Raw genomic sequence first — 18,029 nt, 5'->3', positions numbered from 1 at the left:
CGTCAACAGGAAGAAGTTCCGTCTTGTTCAGCGCCTCGTATCTCCGGGCATGTTCTTCGACACTTGTCGGACCAGAGTCTTCCTTCCCGAAGACAGGATATCCCTCCTTTGTCAGGAAGTTCGCTTGCTCCAGGGTTCTCAGCTCCCCTTTTTTCCGATGGGCCTTAAAGGCCCTAAGGAGGTTGGTTGCAACATCGGAAGCAATTTTCCCTTCGCCCGTTTCATTCGAGACTTCTTCAGCAGGCTATTCTATCACAGGGGGCAGGTCTGTCTTCTCCCTGCATCGTCCGATCCGGCTTTCTCCCGGGTCAAATGGTTCCTCAACTGATGGCCGAGGTCACTTCTCTTATCCCAGAGCAGATCCTTCACAGCATATCCTTCCTTCCAGTTCCCTGGCAGGTGGTGACGACGGACGCCAGTCCGCTCGGCGGAGGCGCGGGGCTTTGTCTCCTGTTCTTTCAGGGTTGTTGGTCGGCGCAGGAGCCCTCTTTGCCGATCAATGTCCTCGAGTTCCGGATCATCTCTCTGTCTTTCCTTCATTGGGTAAGGATTCTCAGCAGCCTGCCAATTCGAATCCAGACAGACAATGACACAGCTGTGGCATATGTCTACAACCAGGGGTGGACTCGGCGTTCGCTGGCCTCGGCCGAGATTCCAGGATCCTCCTTTGGACAGAGGCGCAACGGTCCTGGTGAGCTCCGCAGTGCATGTCCCCGGCGTGGACATTTAGGCCGCCGACTTCCTCGGCCGCGAGGGCCTCGCGGCACGGGAATGGTGCTTCAGGAGGTTTCCTATCGGATTGCTCTTCAATGGGGGACTCCAGAGGTGGACCTCATGGCGTCCCGATTGAACAGGAGGTCCCTCGGGTCGGCCCAGGGTCCCGTGATCCTCTCACAGTGGTGTTGTCACTCTGGCCATTCCCCGGTCGCAGTTCGGGCTCCCCTATCGGTTCCCACGCCTTCCCTTGCTTTCCAAGCTGTTGAAAAAGATCAAGGCTGGATGGGTGCCGGTCATTATGATCGTCCCGGATTGGCCCAGGAGGTCTCAGTTTGCAGACATCGTCAATCTTCTCGCGGACACCCCTGGTGTCTTCCAGGCGGATCCGATCTGCTGTCTCAGGGTCCGATCTGCCACCCGAATTATCGGTCGCTCGGTTTAACGGCGTGGCTGTGGACTCCACAGTTCTAAGAGCGTCCGGCCTTTCGGCCCAGATGAGTCACTCTATAATCCACGCTGGGAAGCCTTCGTCTTCTTCCAGGATCTACTATCGTACCTGGAAGGCTTACTTTCGTTGATGCGAGTCCAACCACTTTTCACCTATGTCATTTTTCCCTGCCTTCCATTTGGTTTTCCTTCAGGCAGGACTGGATTCGGGCTTCGCTCTCAGTTCCCTATAGGGCCAGGTTCCTGCGCTCTTCTTCCCTTTAAGAAGACTTTCTTCTCAGCCACAGGTTAAGACCTCCCTCCAAGTAGTCCACGCTGTCCCTCCGTACAGGGCCTCTGTGGATTCATGGGATTTAAAGGTTGGGTTGGTTGTGCTTAGGGGTTCCCCCCTTATAGCCTCTCAGGGAGTTTTCCCTGTCAGTTCTATCTCGGAAGGTGGCTTTTCTCAGGTCCATCTCTTCGATCCGCCGCGTTTTTGAGTTGGCGGCCATTTCTTGCAGACCTCCTTTCTTAATTTTAATCCAGGACAAGGTGGTCCCGGGCCTCTGCCTTCCTTCCTTTCTCGAGGTGGTTTTCATCTTTCCAACTCAACGAGGACATCGTTATACCTTTTCTTTTGTCCAGCTCCGACTCATCCTCTTGAGTGATCGTTGAACAGGCTGGGCCTCGTCAGGGCAGTGAGGATCTCCCTAGCTAGCACAGCCGCTTTCCGAAAGATGGATTCTCTTTTCGCCATCCCTGATGGCGTGCGTAGAGGCCTGCTGGCTTCCAAGGCGACTATTGCTCGCTCTATCAGAACGGCAATTTTTTATAAGCTTACCGGGTCAAGAACAAGAGTGCCCCCTCCTGAGATAAAGGCTCACTCTACCCGGGCAGTCGGCGCTTCCAGTGCGGTACGTCACGGGGCTTTTGCCGACAGCTTTGTAAAGCGGCAACCTGGTCTTCCATCCACACGTTTCGCCGAACTACGGCGGACTCCAGCCTGGGCAGAAGGATCCTGCAGGCAGCAGTGGTGAGTCCTCGGACCTGATGGAAGTCTGTTTTTCCCACCCCAGGGACTGCTTTGGGACGTCCCATGGTTCCTGTGTCCCCCAATGAAAGGCGATAGAGAAAACAGGATTTTTGGTTGCTTACCGTAAAATCTGTTTCTCGGAGCCTTCATTGGGGGACACAGCACCCTCCCAAGTTGAACAGCTCTGTTTACTGTTTACGTTTGAGTTCTTTGAACACTGAGTGTTTGAAACTGTTAATCTATGGAGCGCCGTGGAATTTGTTGGCGCTATGTAGATAAAGTTTATTATTATTATATTATTATTCTTTCTCTTTTACACGTTGCTTCTCCTACTGCTTTCTCACTAACTGAATATCCTACTTCCTGTCGGTAGGGTGTACACTGCAGAGGAGGAGCTAACTTTTTTATTTGCATAGTGTCAGCCTCCTAGTGGCAGCAGCATACACCCATGGTTCCTGTGTCCCCCAATGAAGGCTCCGAGAAACAGATTTTACGGTAAGCATCCAAAAATCCTGTTATTGCGACCATAAGACATCCTCCCCCCCATTTTCCCCAAAATATTTTTGGGGAAAAAGTGCACCTTATCTGAAAAATAAAGTACTTACAAAAATAGTAAGGCTCATTTTGAGTTTGCCAAAATACATGAGATACTCCCCAAATGTATGGAGGAAGGTGCTGTGGTCAGATGAGACCAAAATTGAACTCTTTCTCGCTTCATTGGGGGACACGGGTAACCATGGGTGTATGCTGCTGTCGCTAGGAGGCTGACACTATGCAAAAACAGGAAAATAGCTCCTTCTCTGCAGTATACACCGACCGACAGGAAGGAAGTACCTCAGTTTAAGCTTAGTGTCTGTAGGAGGTGGACCTGGATCTGTTCCCAGATCCACAGCTAATCATTTTTTCCTTACAGGTATTGTTGTGTTTTGTTAACAATTTCCCTTTGTCTTTCAGATAGTTTCAGGGAAACGGGGTGTAATTTCTCACTCTGCCTTCCCATATTCGGCGGCTGAGCGAGCAGTGTGGTGTCACCCACATCGCAACTCTCAGGGCCGCTGGCAGGACATTATCCTCTGTCACCTTCACGGGTGCTCCAGGGCTGATTCCGGTGGTCAGTACTTGCCATTTTCCTCCTCACCCCTCTCCTCGGAGAGGGCTGAGAGGAAGACAGTGGTCACCAGCGGTGGCCTCCCGCTTGTAAGGGGTTGATGCCGTCTTCTGCACCGTCCGGAGACGGTGCGGGAAGGAGAATCCCTGTTTCCAGTGACCCTCACTCGTCCTGAGGGCTCCTGATGTGATCCTCGTCAGTGAAGAGGGATTCGGGACTCACCTTTTACAGGTATGTCCTTTTCTCTGTCCCTGGCTGCTACTCACCTGCCTCACCGTTTACCCGCGGAATGCTGCACAGAACATGACGTCACTGAACAACAACGGCCATCTTTTCCTCAGCTAGTGCTTCGTTAGTGCCCTCCGCTTTAAGCGTGCATATTTATCGCGCGCTTTTCTCCCTATCAAGGGCCTCCTCCCCACTACCCGGTGCATTCCTCTGGCGGCACAGTCAATGGAAGGGCCCCTACTCCCACCAGACGCAGCCTAGGACCTTCGTTTACCAGCCCTGCCACTGCAGGTGCCGAGACTGCACACAATTCCATGTCCTTTGCTATTTTAGTCCCCAACTTTGGGGCCCCCACTTCCTGACACTCTCAGACGTGGCCAATTTTCATACCGGACTAGGACCTTCTTTAATGCCAATTTCCGGTCCTGTCATTGTGTGGAGGCTTTGCATAATGATATGTACCCGTTAATTTTGCCCCCGGCGTCGGGGCCTTTTCCCCGGACTCTGTGTAGCCGCGGTCGCCTTCTGCCTAGCCACGGTCGCCTTCTGCCTAGCCACGTCCTGTTACGGACTTTCTGCTCATTAGGGTACGCTGAGGCTCCATCTCCTGGCCTAATGAGAGAGTGTTTTTTCTCTACCCCTCTCTCCCGATACATGCCCCCACCCCCTTTCCCCCCACCCCCCCCCACAGGAGGGACATAGTTTATCTCAGGTTGAGTGAAGATTCGAAACCATATAAAGAGTCGTGCAGCCACCATCGCCTTCCGAAGGGCACAAAAGGCGTCTATCATTAACCTACTGGTTCTGGGGACACTGCAGCCTGAACATTGACAGCCGTCTCTGTTATCAGGTAGGACCAGCTCAGACTGGTTATTTTCTCTCTTCACAAGGGCTTAGCTCTCCCAGCTGTAGCCCTAGCCTATTACTTATGCCCAATCTCAGGGAGGCCCATTCCTGTCCCTATAATCCGTGATGCTTGTGCCATACGTACAAGAACAGTGGCATTCAGATAAACCCTCTAACACCTGGGATGAGAGCACTCCCCTCTTTCCGGAGTGGGCTGTTGCCAGGTCACAGTCGTTCTCGGATCTGACCTGGCAGGTCCTGGAGCGCCCTTCACGTTTGTCTTCTGCCACCAGTGCTCCGAACACCTCTCACGGTGATTCGCACGCACCTGACCGCGACCTTCACAGGGACAGATCGCGTACAAAGCAAAAAAAACGGCTGGTCCCTCTACTTTATTCAGGATTCATTCCTCATCCCATTGCCCCTCCTCGGAGGCGGTTTTTGGGTCGGATATGGATTCCCAGTCTGAGCCCGATACGGACCATCTTGGCAAAATACCAAATTTCTGAACCTACGGGAGGATGAGGCTCCTGCTCACGAGCACTCCGTTACTTTCAAATGGGTAAAAATGTTTTTCCTGGAATTTTCCCTGATCAGGGAACTTGTCATGACTATGTCTAAACACTGGGAACACTCTGAAAAGCGCCTCCCAGGTAGGAGGAAGCTACACATCCTCTACCCCTTTAGACCAGGCCTTCTTGATAAATTGGCACAATCCCTAAGGTGGATCCGCCTGCTTCTCGCCTGTCTTCCTAGACAGCCTTGTCTCTACTGATCAGTGCATCCCTTAAGGATTCTACAGATAACCAAGGATTCAATCTGTCTAAGTCAGCCTTGGAGACAGCTGGCGCCCCTCTCTCTCTGTCCCACATTTGCCTACACCTGGGTGTCAAATTCCATGTCTGCGGGGCAAGAATACTTCGTCAAGGTATGGGAGGCCAGATCTGGCTGATCAGACTGCCCATGCCAGCAAATATCTCGTGTCCGCTCCCCTTTTGATGCGGCTGGTTGTTCCGTCACGACTACCGGCAGCATCGTTGCAATACGTCGCATTCCTTGGCCTCACTGGTTTTTGCCTTCCAAGTCTCTACATCTTTTGGATCCAAGTTGAATCAATAGTTTCGGATGCCACTGGCGGGGAAAAACACCTCGCTTTTCCGGTCCAAACGTAATGTTCTTTTAATAGGAAAAGGTTGCTTCAACCTCGAGAGAGATAGCGACTTCCGCCTACAATATCAACCGTTCTTCTCCCCCAGAAAGAAGTTTCCTTTTGTTTTTTCGCCCGTCAAGACATACGTCGCAGGCCCCAGCAGTTCTTCAGGCAGTCTTTACCTGCCATTCACAGAAATGATCTTACCTGTCCCCAGGAACGTACTGTTCTCGGGGTTCTATTCTATTCTTTCTTAGTTACGAAGAAAGGCGGAACGCTCCTCCGTTTTTAGTTCTCGAACGGTTTACCGGTCTTGTTCGGTCCTGTCTTTTCAGAACGATGTAACTAAGTTCGGTAATCACTTTCATGGACTCAGGAGAATTTTCCTCACATTCTTGTTTGTGTTTAGCTTCAGAGGCTCCTATGATGTGCGATCCAGGAGGGTCCTTATCAGTTCACGGCCCTCCCCTTCATCCTAACCTCTGCTCCCAGACTATTTGTCATGGCAGCGGTCAGGGTCATTCTTCTATCCAAGGGATTTTTCATATTTCCCTACTTAAACGATCTTCTGATCAATGAGTTGTCCCGCTGAGACTGCAACCAGAGTCTTCAGTTTACTCTACATATCCAGGTCCATCTCAGCTAGATTATAAATAGAGAAAAGTCCTCCCTCGCTTTTGCACAGTACTTGGTGTTTCTAGGTATGGGTTCGACATGACCCAAGCGCGTCTCTTCCTTCTAAAGGAGAAGGTTTTTTCATCCCTCTACCAGGGGTTTCTGTACTCTAAAGCGATCAGCTTCTCTTCTCCTATTTTCCTGCATAGGAGTTCAAGGGGAAATGGATTGTCGCCTCGGAAACCGTTCCTTTTGCCCAGTTCCATGCCCACCCCCTTCAGCGGGCTCTCTGGTCATCTCCACGGACAATCCTGTGCTTCTTCCTCTCAGAGTCAGGCAGTGTTTCATCTGGTGACGCCGTCGACAGCAGTTCTATAAAGGAAGTTCCTCTTTCCTCTCTAGTGGCAGGTTTTCACCAACAACGCCAGTCTCATCTTTTGCGGAGCTGTTTTTTCTTCGTCACACAGCGCAGAGCCACTGGATCACCCAAGAGACAATGCCATGGCGGAGGTTTACATAAACCGTTAAGGCGGTACTCGCATCAAACAAGTGAAGTCAGATTTAACAAGGATTCTGCGAGAGGCAGAGCATAATGTTTCCGCCATATCAGCCATGCACATTCCGAGGGTAGGAAACCGGGCAATCGATTTTCTGACCCATCTGGGTCGCGCTTCGAGCAGCCAATGGCTCAGCCCCTCTGTCTTCATCTATATATGCTGAAATGGGGCTCTCCGGACGTTGTCCTCGTGGCGTCTTCGATAAACCACAAGGTTCCTTGGTTCGTAGCCAGATCCTGGGACCTGCTAGCCACCTTTTGCGATGCTCTAGTAATATCGTAGTCACAATTCCATCTGCTCTCTCCTTTTCCATCTCTCCCCTCGGCCTGAGAGTTGTGAAAAGGATAAAGGAAGAAGGGATCCCTATATTCCTGTTATCTTCGGATTGGCCAAGAAAGACCCAGTGAATATGTTCATAGACGCCCCTTGGAAGCTTCCGGGCCGTCCAGATCCTCTCTCTCAAGGTTCCCTCTTCCACCAGAGTTCATAGTCTCTATCTTCAACAGCATGGCCGTTGAGGCCATAGTCCAGGGGGAGGCTGTTTTTTCCCCGGCTGGTCATTCAGACCATGATTGGGACCGGGAAACCAGCATCCTTGCGTATCTACTAGAAATACTGAAAGGCCTTTTGGTGGAGTATGGACAAGGGTCTGGTCCCTATGTCCGTTTTCCTTTCATTCTTGGTTTTCTTCAAGGAGTCGCCCACCTGGCTCCTCCTTATTGTCCTCCAATAAATCCATGGGATTTTAATCTTGTCTTAGGCGCGCCGCAGCGCGCCCCTGTTTTAGCCCATTCAACACATGGCATTTCTCGTTGTTCAGTTATGTCCATCAAGAGAGTTTCCAAGTTAGCGGCATTGTCCTGCCGTTCCCCGCTCCTGATCCTATATTAGGACAAGGTGGTTCTCGGGCCTGGCCCTTCCTTTCTTCCCGAGGTGGTCTTTTCCTTTCTCATTAACAAAGTCATTGTCCTTCCTTCTGTGTCTCTCCAGTCCATCCCCTGGAGAAGTCCCTCTACAAGCTGGATTCCGTCACAGCTCTCCGAGTCTACCTTTCAAGGACTGCTCCCTTTCGGCAATCTGATTCCCTGCTCATCATCTCTGAAGGTTGCCTTAAAGGGCTCCTAGCTTCTAGTTTATCTATTGCCGTGAGGCAATCCGCTTCCAGGACAAACAGCCTCTTCCGACGGTGCAGGCTCCTCTGGGGCTGAAGGCTCACTCCGCCCTGCGGTAGGGCCCTCCTAGGCTGTTTGTCACCAGGATTTGGCTCTCCAGATTGTAAGGCCGCAACCTGGTCATATTTGCCCTCTTTTGTTCGTCTTTACAGGGTTCATACCATGCCTCGTCTGATTCAGGCCTGGGAAGGAAGGTGCTGCATGTGGCGGTTTTGCACCGACCGACCTGAGCCCATTTATTCCTTGAATCTTCCTGTGTCCCACCCTAGGGACTGCTTTGGGACGTCCCATGGTTACCTGTGTCCCCCAATGAAGCGATAAAAGAGGGATTTTTGGTACTCACTGTAAAATCTCTTTCTTGGAGCCTTCATTGGGGGACACAGCACCCTCCCTAACTGTTTACCATTAATGTGCCTTTGTTGTTTCATTGGCACATATGTGGTACCATTATTTGGTATGTTGTACCATTATTTGATCTATGTGTCTTCATGTTGGATTCGTACATATGTTGTACCATTATTTGATCTATGTGCCTCCGTTGTTGGATTGGTACATATGTTGAGTTTGGTTGCTTCTCCTACTGCTTTAAAACGAACTGAGGTACTTCCTACCTGTTGGTTGGTGTCTACTGCAGAGGAGGAACTATTTTCCTGTTTTTGCATAGTGTCAGCCTCCTAGCGACAGCAGCATTCACCCATGGTTACTTGTGTCCCCCAATGAAGGCTCCAAGAAAGAGATTTTACGGTGAGTACCAAAAATCCCTCTTTTTGGCCACCAAGGTAAATCCCATGTCTGGTGACAAACCAACACAGCTCATCAGTCCAAGGACACCATCTCCGCAGTGAAACATGGTGGCAGCATCTTGCTGTGGCAGTGTTTTTCAGCAGCAAACACTGTGAAAATGGTCCTAGTTGAGGGGAAGATGGATGGTGCTAAGTACAGGGATGTTCTTAAGAGAAACCTCTTTTGGTCTGTCGGTGATTTGAGACTGGGACAGATGGTCACCTTCCAACAAGACAATGACCCAAAGCATACTGCTAAGGCAGCACTCGAGTAGTTTAAGGGGAACGATGTAAATGTTTTGGAGTGGCGTAGTGAAAGCCCAGACCTTAATCCAATTGTAAATCTGTGGTGAGACTTGGAAATCGCTGTTCACCAGAGGAAAACATTAGTGATAGCGTGTTTGGCTAAGGTGTTATCTCAGCTTGCTCGTGTTCTAATCGAGTATTTTCAGCATGCTCGAAAAATGTGTTCCTGCTGCCGCATGTCTTGTTCAACAGCCTCGGGGACTTGAACATATTTTTTGACCACACCAAAAATACTTGAATAGGACACGAGCGTGCTCAGATAATACCTTATCCGAACACGCTCATCACTAGAAAGAATCTAACGTGAAGGAGCTGGAGCAGTTTTGGCTTGAGGGATGGGCAAAAATCCCAGTGGTAAGATGTGGAAAGCTCATAGAGACTAGTCCAAGCACCATGCAGCTGTAATTGCAGCAAAAGGGGGCTCTTCAAAGTTTTGACTTTAGGGAGGTGAATAATTATGCACACGGATGTTTTCAGTTATTTTGTTCTATTGTTTGCTTCACAATAGAAAGGAAACCAAATGTTTTCAGTTGTAGGCATATTCTTTACATGAATTTATGCAAACCCTTGAAAAATAGTGAAATTCCAAGTTGTGAGGGAGGCAAACGCAAAAAATGTGCCAAGGGGATGAAAACTTTCGCAAGCTGGTGTATATGATGCTTTAACCTCTTTACACCTCATGACATGGGTATCTATCATGGAGCGATCCTCCTCCTTTCTACAGGATTGTGGGGTGCCTATTGGTTGCCATGACAGTCGGGGGGCAGCTGAAGCATTACGTGTACTATAAACTGCAATACCAGTGTCGTAGAACATACTTAAAGGGAAGGTGCCGCATTTAATTTTTTGTATTAAAAATGATTGTTTATATAAACAATTATTTTTAATACAAATTTACATTTTTTAACTTTTTTTTTTATTATTATTTTTTCAGCCCCTGGGCGCCGCCATTTTGCTTTGCAGGAGTGTAAGTGTAGCTGCACGATACTTTTACACTCTGCAAATACAGCAGCCCTGGGCATAGGAGACTGCGGTCGGAAGCCGACCCTAAACTTTACATTGAGCTGCTCCCTGCTGTGATCTGGCCACGCCCCCTAAGCCGTCCACATCACAGCAGAGGGAGGAAATTGGCGCCATCTTTCCAGTTTCAGTTTCCCAGTGTAATCACAGGAGCCCTTCGGTTATAGGAGGAGGACACCAAGGATGGCACATGAGGGAGAAAGGAGCAGAGCGGGCAGCAGGGAAGTAATATCTGTGGGGTAGGGGTAGAGGTAATCTAATCTTATCCTTTGTGATGCTGACTCAGAGCAGTGTATCTCCTCCCATGTGTGTTACTGTGCTGAGCTGTGTATCTAATCCTATCCTGTGTGTTACTGTGCTGAGCCGTGTATCTAATCCTATCCTGTGTGATACTGTCTGCTGAGCCATGTATCTAATCCTATCCTGTGTGATACTGGCTGCTGAGCCGTGTATCTAATCCTATCCTGTGTGATACTGGCTACTGAGCCGTGTATCTAATCCTATCCTGTGTGATACTGGCTGCTGAGCCGTGTATCTAATCCTATCCTGTGTGATACTGGCTGCTGAGCCGTGTATCTAATCCTATCCTGTGTGATACTGGCTGCTGAGCCGTGTATCTAATCCTATCCTGTGTGGTACTGTCTGCGCTGTGTATCTAATCCTCTCCTGTGTGATACTGTCTGCTGAGCTGTGTATCTAATCCTCTCCTGTGTGATACTGTCTGCTGAGCCATGTATCTAATCCTATCCTGTGTGATACTGTCTGCTGAGCTGTGTATCTAATCCTATCCTGTGTGTTACTGTGCTGAGCCGTGTATCTAATCCTATCCTGTGTGATACTGTCTGCTGAGCCATGTATCTAATCCTATCCTGTGTGATACTGGCTGCTGAGCCGTGTATCTAATCCTATCCTGTGTGATACTGGCTACTGAGCCGTGTATCTAATCCTATCCTGTGTGATACTGGCTGCTGAGCCGTGTATCTCATCCTATCCTGTGTGATACTGTCTGCTGAGCCGTGTATCTAATCCTCTCCTGTGTGATACTGTCTGCTGAGCCGTGTATCTAATCCTATCCTGTGTGATACTGTCTGCTGAGCCATGTATCTAATCCTATCCTGTGTGATACTGTCTGAGCTATGTATCTAATCCTATCCTGTGTGATACTGTCTGCTGAGTTGTGTATCTAATCCTCCCATGTGATACTGACTGCTGAGCTGTGTATCTAATCCTCTCCTATGCACTCCTCTCCCCCGTTATGTGATCTATGTGGCGGTATTGTGTGATCTATATGACGGTATTATGTGTGAAGTATATGGCGATGTTATGTGTGATCTATATGGCGGTATTATGTGTGATCTATATGGCGTTATTATGTGAGATCTATATGAACAGGGTGCCCCCCATAGACCAGCACACTGCTCTCCAGAAATACTCTGTGCTGCTGTCACCCTCCTCCCTCCACCATATATCTCCCAGAATCCTTGCTGCCTGCCATCCTCTGTGACTGTCTACTTGTCAGTATAACTTTGCAGTCACCAACAAAATGGCTGCTCATTGTGTTCCTGAATCCGCTCTTATCCCTTAGCAAACACCCAGAAGGGGAGGAGAGGAGACATCACACACGTCAGCAGACTCCGCCCTTATTTACTGCAGTGCAGTAATGTGAGCTAATTGTACACTAGGTTTTTGTCAAATTTCAGTAGCTGCTCCCCCTAGTGTTTAAAAGTGGAAATACCAAACCTTTTAAAATGTTTTCATATTTTACTAAATTATAAACAACTGATATTTTTTTAAAGAAAATTTAAACATTAATTCTTTACATTTTTTCAATGGCTGTAAAAAAATTTTTTTTTTATGGCACCTTCTCTTTAAAAGGATCAATCGACCTCCTGTTCTTGTCCTTACTGCTGACTAGTGATGAGCGACTATACTCGTTGCTCGGGTGTCCTCCGAGTATTTGTGACTGCTCAGAAATTTAGTTTTCCTTGCCCCAGCTGCTTGATTTATGGCTGCTAGCCAGCTTGAATACATGTGGGGATTCCCTAGCAACCAGACAGCCTCCACATGTACTCAGGCTGGCTAGCAGCTTTAAATCATGCAGCTGTGTCAACAAAAACTAAATCTCCGAGCAGTCACAAATACTCGGAGGACCCCTGAGCAACGAGTACACTCGCTCATCACTAGTGCTGACGAATGAAACGCTATCAATTTTGTAGGATGTTACAGAAACAGTGCCACACCTGTCAGTGTGAGGTATTACAGCTTGGCTCTAGGGTAGCGAATGGTGCACAATTGCAATAACAACCACAAAACGTGTGTGGTGCAGTTTATGGAAGCAGTTAGTTTTATTTTGGTTTGTTTGTTTTTAATGTTGTACAACCTCTTAAATCTCACAGACCATGTTCCCTCTGATAAAAAGACGGAAAAGAAAAAAGAGAAAAAAGCTGTCAAAAAGGACAGTAATAAATCAAGAAGGAGCTGGGAGCGAGCAGAGAAGTATAGAGAGCTGCTAAGATCTCGAGAGCGAGATGATGATCGTGATGACCGATCCAGGCGTCGTGACCGCGATTCCTCTTCCCGACGTGACCTGTCGAATTCTCTGATTCACGATGAAGATTTTGATGCCAGGAACATAAGCCAGGCATCTCGGCTCAACTTACTGAAAGATTCCTCAACTACTGACTACAAGTCAGATCGTAGGAGACGGTCCCGGTCTCGTTCTCGTTCTCCAGATCGCCGCAGCAAAACACATAGTAGTCAAAGATCCAAATTCTTAGAGAGCTCTGGTGATATTGACGTTCGGTCCGTGTTGCCCGCGGGGGGCATCTCATTTCGAGGTAAGTTCATCTGCCTTCTGGCCCTCTGAAATGTCGCTGTATTCGGCCACTGGTCTCTGCTGTTCTGTACCTACCTGGTGTCCACTACTCTACTGATCCCATGTATCGTTGCAGAACTGAAAGCAGCCAACATAGGACATCTACAAGGAGGAATCAGGTTAGTGATAAGGATATGACATCAATGCAGGATGCTTCTGTTACCAATGTTGTAGGTTTTCACATGGCTTCAACTATTTGGCTCAGTGCAGTATTTGTTCTAGATTGGTGGAGCCTGCATGTAATGCAGTGCAGTTCGGGCTGCTCGATCCTGCCTTGTCCTATCTCTCAGCTTAGCACATCAGCCGAATATACCATAAATGTCCTATAGGCACAGGTCCCAGTAGGATCTTGCTTCCAGCTGCTGAAAATGGAAACATTGCACTGCAAACACAACTCTGAGAGATAAGCATGTACAGCAGAGGTCAATAGTGGGCCCTGTTTTACTGCTGCTGTGAATAGTGAAGTGTCTCCTTATGTTCGGTTCTCTCCAAGTCGCCTTTCTGAAAGTAAAAGAGCCATTTCAGATCTACCATAAAATCAAACTGTGAAAGATGTGCATGCGCCACACTAATTGCTCACTTACAGGCTGTGCGGCAAGGATCGCGAGACCATCCCGTCATGGCAAAACTGCCCATCACATGCGTAGCTCTCTCCGTTCACTTCAACAGCGCATGCGCAGCAGCATCTCTCCGGTCAGGCAATGCCCTCTTTTGAAATGGGCATGTGTCCCACATCTGACGCCCATAACCCTGTGGAGAATGGGGCCCTAGGTTTAAAGGGAACCTGTCACCTGAATTTGGCGGGACAGGTTTGTGGTCATATGGGCGGGGTTTTCGGGTGTTTGATTCACCCTTTCCTTTCCCGCTGGCTGCATGCTGGCCGCAATATTGGGTTGAAGTTCATGCAGTGTCCTCCGTAGAACATGCCTGCGCAAGGCAAGATTGTACTACGGAGGACACAGCATGAACTTCAACCCAATATTGCGGCCAGGATGCAGCCAGCGGGTAAGGAAAGGGTGAATCAAACACCCGAAAACCCCGCCCATATGACCGCAAACCTGTCCCGCCAAATTCAGGTGACAGGTTCCCTTTAATGTAGAAATGGTCACTCGTGTTGCTCTTTCCATTCCCTTCTATGGAAATTTGGAAAATTAAAAAGCAAGTGAATAAAAAAGGTTGTCACTTACAAGACAGTGGGTTCATTGTACTCGAGGTGAATGTGGGCCTCTCTGGTACACATGTGCAATGGATTAACCCTTTAATGTCCTAACAACTCTCCCCCAATATACAGCTCTGTCTGGAGGCAGCCGGCATAATGCTTAAACATATAATGTACAATATACTCATGGAGTTATTTCTGTTACAGTAGCTTACATTCACCCATACGTAAAAAGAAGAAGAAGAAGACGGTAAGCGTCCACGAGAAATCCTAAGCAAACCCCCAAAGCGGCGACGCATTCATCTTATTATCTTTTTTTTTTTTTTTTTTTTTTCAGGACAAGGATTCGGACAGCGACATGGACGTGTGCAGCATGGTATGTGACTGACTGCTGTACCCGATTCTAACGCATCGGGTATTCTAGAATATGTATGTACAGTGCGGACGAAAAGTTTGGACACACCTCCTCATTTAAAGATTTTTCTGTATTTTCATGACTATGAAAATCGTACTTTCACACTGAAGGCATCAATACTATGAATTAACACATGTGGAATGATATACTTAATTTCAGTTGTTTCACACATTTTTGTTATGTCTTATATTCTAGGTTCTTCAAAGTAGCCACCTTTTGCTTTGATGACTGCTTTGCACACTCTTGGCATTCTCTTGATGAGCTTCAAGAGGTAGTCACTGGGAATGGTCTTCCAACCATCTTGAAGGAGTTCCCAGAGATGCTTATCACTTGTTGGCCCTTTTGCCTTCACTCTGCGGTACAGCTCACCCCAAACCATCTCGATTGGGTTCAGGTCTGGTGACTGTGGAGGCCAGGTCATCTGGCGTAAGCACCCCATCACTCTCCTTCTTGGTCAAATAGCCCTTACTCAGCCTGGAGGTGTGTTTGGGGTCATTGTCCTGTTGAAAAATAAATGATGGTCCAACTAAACGCAAACCGGATGGAATAGCATGCCGCTGCAAGATGCTGTGGTAGCCATGCTGGTTCAGTATGCCTTCAATTTTGAATAAATCCCCAACAGTGTCACCAGCAAAGCACCCCCACACCATCACACCTCCTCCTCCATGCTTCAGAGTGGGAACCAGGCATATAGAGTCCATCCGTTCACCTTTTCTGCGTCACACAAAGACACGGTGGTTGGAACCAAAGATCTCAAATTTGGACTCATCAGACGAAAGCACAGATTTCCACTGGTCTAATGTCCATTCCTTGTGTTCTTTAGCCCAAACAAGTCTCTTCAGCTTGTTGCCTGTCCTTAGCAGTGGTTTCCTAGCAGCTATTTTACCATGAAGGCCTGCTGCACAAATTCTCCTCTTAACAATTGTTGTAGAGATGTGTCTGCTGCTAGAACTCTGTATGGCATTGACCTTGTCTCTAATCTGAGCTGCTGTTAACCTGCGATTTCTGAGGCTGGTGACTCGCATAAACTTATCCTCAGAAGCAGAGGTGACTCTTGGTCTTCCTTTCCTGGGGCGGTCCTCATGTGAGCCAGTTTCTTTGTAGTGCTTGATGGTTTTTGCCACTGAACTTGGGAACACTTTCAAAATTTTCCCAATTTTTCAGACTGACTTTCATTTCTTAAAGTAATGATGGTCACTCGTTTTTCTTTACTTAGCTGCTTTTTTCTTGCCATAATACAAATTCTAACAGTCTATTCAGTAGGACTATCAGCTGTGTATCCACCAGACTTCTGCAAAACACATCTGATGGTCCCAACACCATTTATAAGGCAAGAAATCCCACTTACTAAACCTGACAGGGCACACCTGTGAAGTGAAAACCATTCCCGGTGACTACCTCTTGAAGCTCATCAAGAGAATGCCAAGAGTGTGTGTCACGGATCGCTGCTCCGTGGTGTCACTTATTCGTCACGTGCCTGCTCTCACACGTGACTTTGGGTTGTGCCTGCAAGGATTAATCTATCTCCCCACTCTCCGTCCAGCATTCAACCTCTGTCCTATGCTGTAATGGGAGCATAAATCACACACCGACCCAGGCCACACACCCGCTCATACACGCTGCCTCCACTCATCGAATACACGGGCGATGAGTCCCAGAAATAACTAATCAAAATATGTCTATCACTCATAAGGCTCACACACCTCTAGGCTATGGATACTTTAGAACATTCAAGGTTCAACTTATTAAAGTTTATACTTTAATAGAAAAAGGTTCAGTGCTTACAAGAAAAAGGTATAACAATATGATAATAAAAAGACATACAACTTATGCAAAACAGTATAAACTAAAGAGGAGGAAACTTACAGAAATCATCTAACTTGTAGTCTGCTTTCTGCTCCCTGAGGGGGAGGGGGGGTGAATGTAGTTGTGGAACACATCAGCTTTTCAGGCTGCCCTCATCATGTGAACACCATTCTCTGTCTGCAGCCTAAATTTATAACTTTGGTCTGAGGTCAGGTTTCTAGACCGGCCCCTCAGGCCAATATCATAACTGCTGCCTGTCTGATTGGGCCATGGCCGCGCTACTAATGAATATATATTATTTTCCTCTGGAGACATGTGTGAAATGGTTCCCAGGGATACCTTCCCTCAAGCAGCATTTGGCATCTCCTTTCCAAGACCTCAGAGGTGTCAAGTGTCCCTTTGTTCTTGGCTCTAGCTGGACCCCCTGGTGAGATATGGAGACAGAATTCCTACTCTTCCCAAGGAAGTACATATTAACACCTAGGTGCCACTGGCCTTCAGGACAGATGCTACATTATCACTAGACAGATGTCAGAGGTCACTACACACATATAGATATATATAATATATATACACATATTCCACCACACCTCCCTCCTTATGAACGTGCATGGGGGTTGACTTGCAGGTCAGCTCCCGAGCACGTATCTGGTTCTGTGCCATCTTGGCGAGAAAGGCCATCGGCATTGCCATGATCAACTCCCTTCTTGTGCTGAATTGTGAAATCATATTGCTGAAGTATCAAACTCCATCTAAGCAATTTCCTATTGTCCCCAACTACTCTGTTGAGCCAACTCAGTGGGTTATGATCCCTGATCACGGTGAAGTTGCGCCCATAGAGGTATGGTTTCAGCTTCTGCAGAGCCCACACAATTGCCAAACATTCTTTTTCAATGGTGGCATAAGCCACTTCTCTGGGCAGGAGTTTCCTGCTTAGGTACAGAATTGGGTGTCCCTCTCCTTGTTGGTTCACCTGGCTGAGAACTGCACCTAGCCCATAGGTGCTGGCATCTGTCTGCACTACAAACCGGCGAGTGTAATCTGGAGCCTGCAGGATGGGTGAACTAACCAATGCCGACTTTAGGGCAGAAAATGATTCCTCACACTGAGGACTCCAGGAGACAATTTTAGGAAGTCTCTTCCTGGTCAGATCAGTTAACGGTTTGGCCAGAGCACTGTAGTTTGGTAGTTTGGTACAAACCTCCTATAGTAGCCAGCCGTACCCAGGAAGGACAGTACCTGCTTCTTGGTTTGTGGGGTGGCTCAGGCTGTAATGGCTTCTACCTTCCCTGGCTCAGGTTTTAGCAGTCCTCCCCCCACCCGGTGTCCCAGGTATTGAACTTCCCGCATGGCTACCTGACACTTCCCTGGCTTAACAGTAAGACCTGCAGTTTTAAACTTTTGCAACACCTGTGAAAGATGGTACGAGGTGTTCCTCCCAAGAATCACTAAAGATGGCTATATCATCAAGATAAGCAACGGCAAAACCATCACATCCTTCCAATAAGTGATTGACCAACCTCTGGAAGGTGGCAGGGGCATTCTTCCTACCAAAGGGCATCACCAGAAACTCAAACAGCCCGAATGGCGTTATAAAGGCAGACCTCTCCTGAGCTTCTCTGGTCAGGGGTATCTGCCAGTATCCCCTACTTAGGTCCATGGTGGTAAGGTACGATGCTTTAGCTAGCTGCTCTAACAGCTCATCTATCCTCGGCATGGGGCAGACCTCACATGTAGTCAATACATTTAATTTCCTGTAGTCTACACAGAACCGGGTAGTACGGTCCTTTTTTGGGACAAGAACCACAGGCGAG

General features: G+C 48.1%; 1 protein-coding gene across 1 annotated transcript in view; it reads left to right on the top strand.

Moving 5' to 3' along the window:
• LOC138639050 (uncharacterized) overlaps window positions 1-18,029 on the top strand; it is a 99,958-nt gene that overhangs the window by 25,811 nt on the left and 56,118 nt on the right. Inside the window, exons 8-11 of the mRNA XM_069728729.1 lie at window positions 12,357-12,797; window positions 12,912-12,954; window positions 14,202-14,244; window positions 14,332-14,370. Coding sequence (XP_069584830.1) covers window positions 12,357-12,797; window positions 12,912-12,954; window positions 14,202-14,244; window positions 14,332-14,370 — 566 coding nt within the window. The remainder of the gene's footprint in view (window positions 1-12,356; window positions 12,798-12,911; window positions 12,955-14,201; window positions 14,245-14,331; window positions 14,371-18,029) is intronic.

The sequence above is a fragment of the Ranitomeya imitator genome, chromosome 1, assembly GCF_032444005.1.
Source record: "Ranitomeya imitator isolate aRanImi1 chromosome 1, aRanImi1.pri, whole genome shotgun sequence".
NCBI classification, from domain to species: Eukaryota; Metazoa; Chordata; class Amphibia; order Anura; family Dendrobatidae; genus Ranitomeya; species Ranitomeya imitator.
The sequence above is the reverse complement of the archived record's forward strand: the minus strand, read 5'-3'. Positions and strand labels throughout refer to the sequence as shown.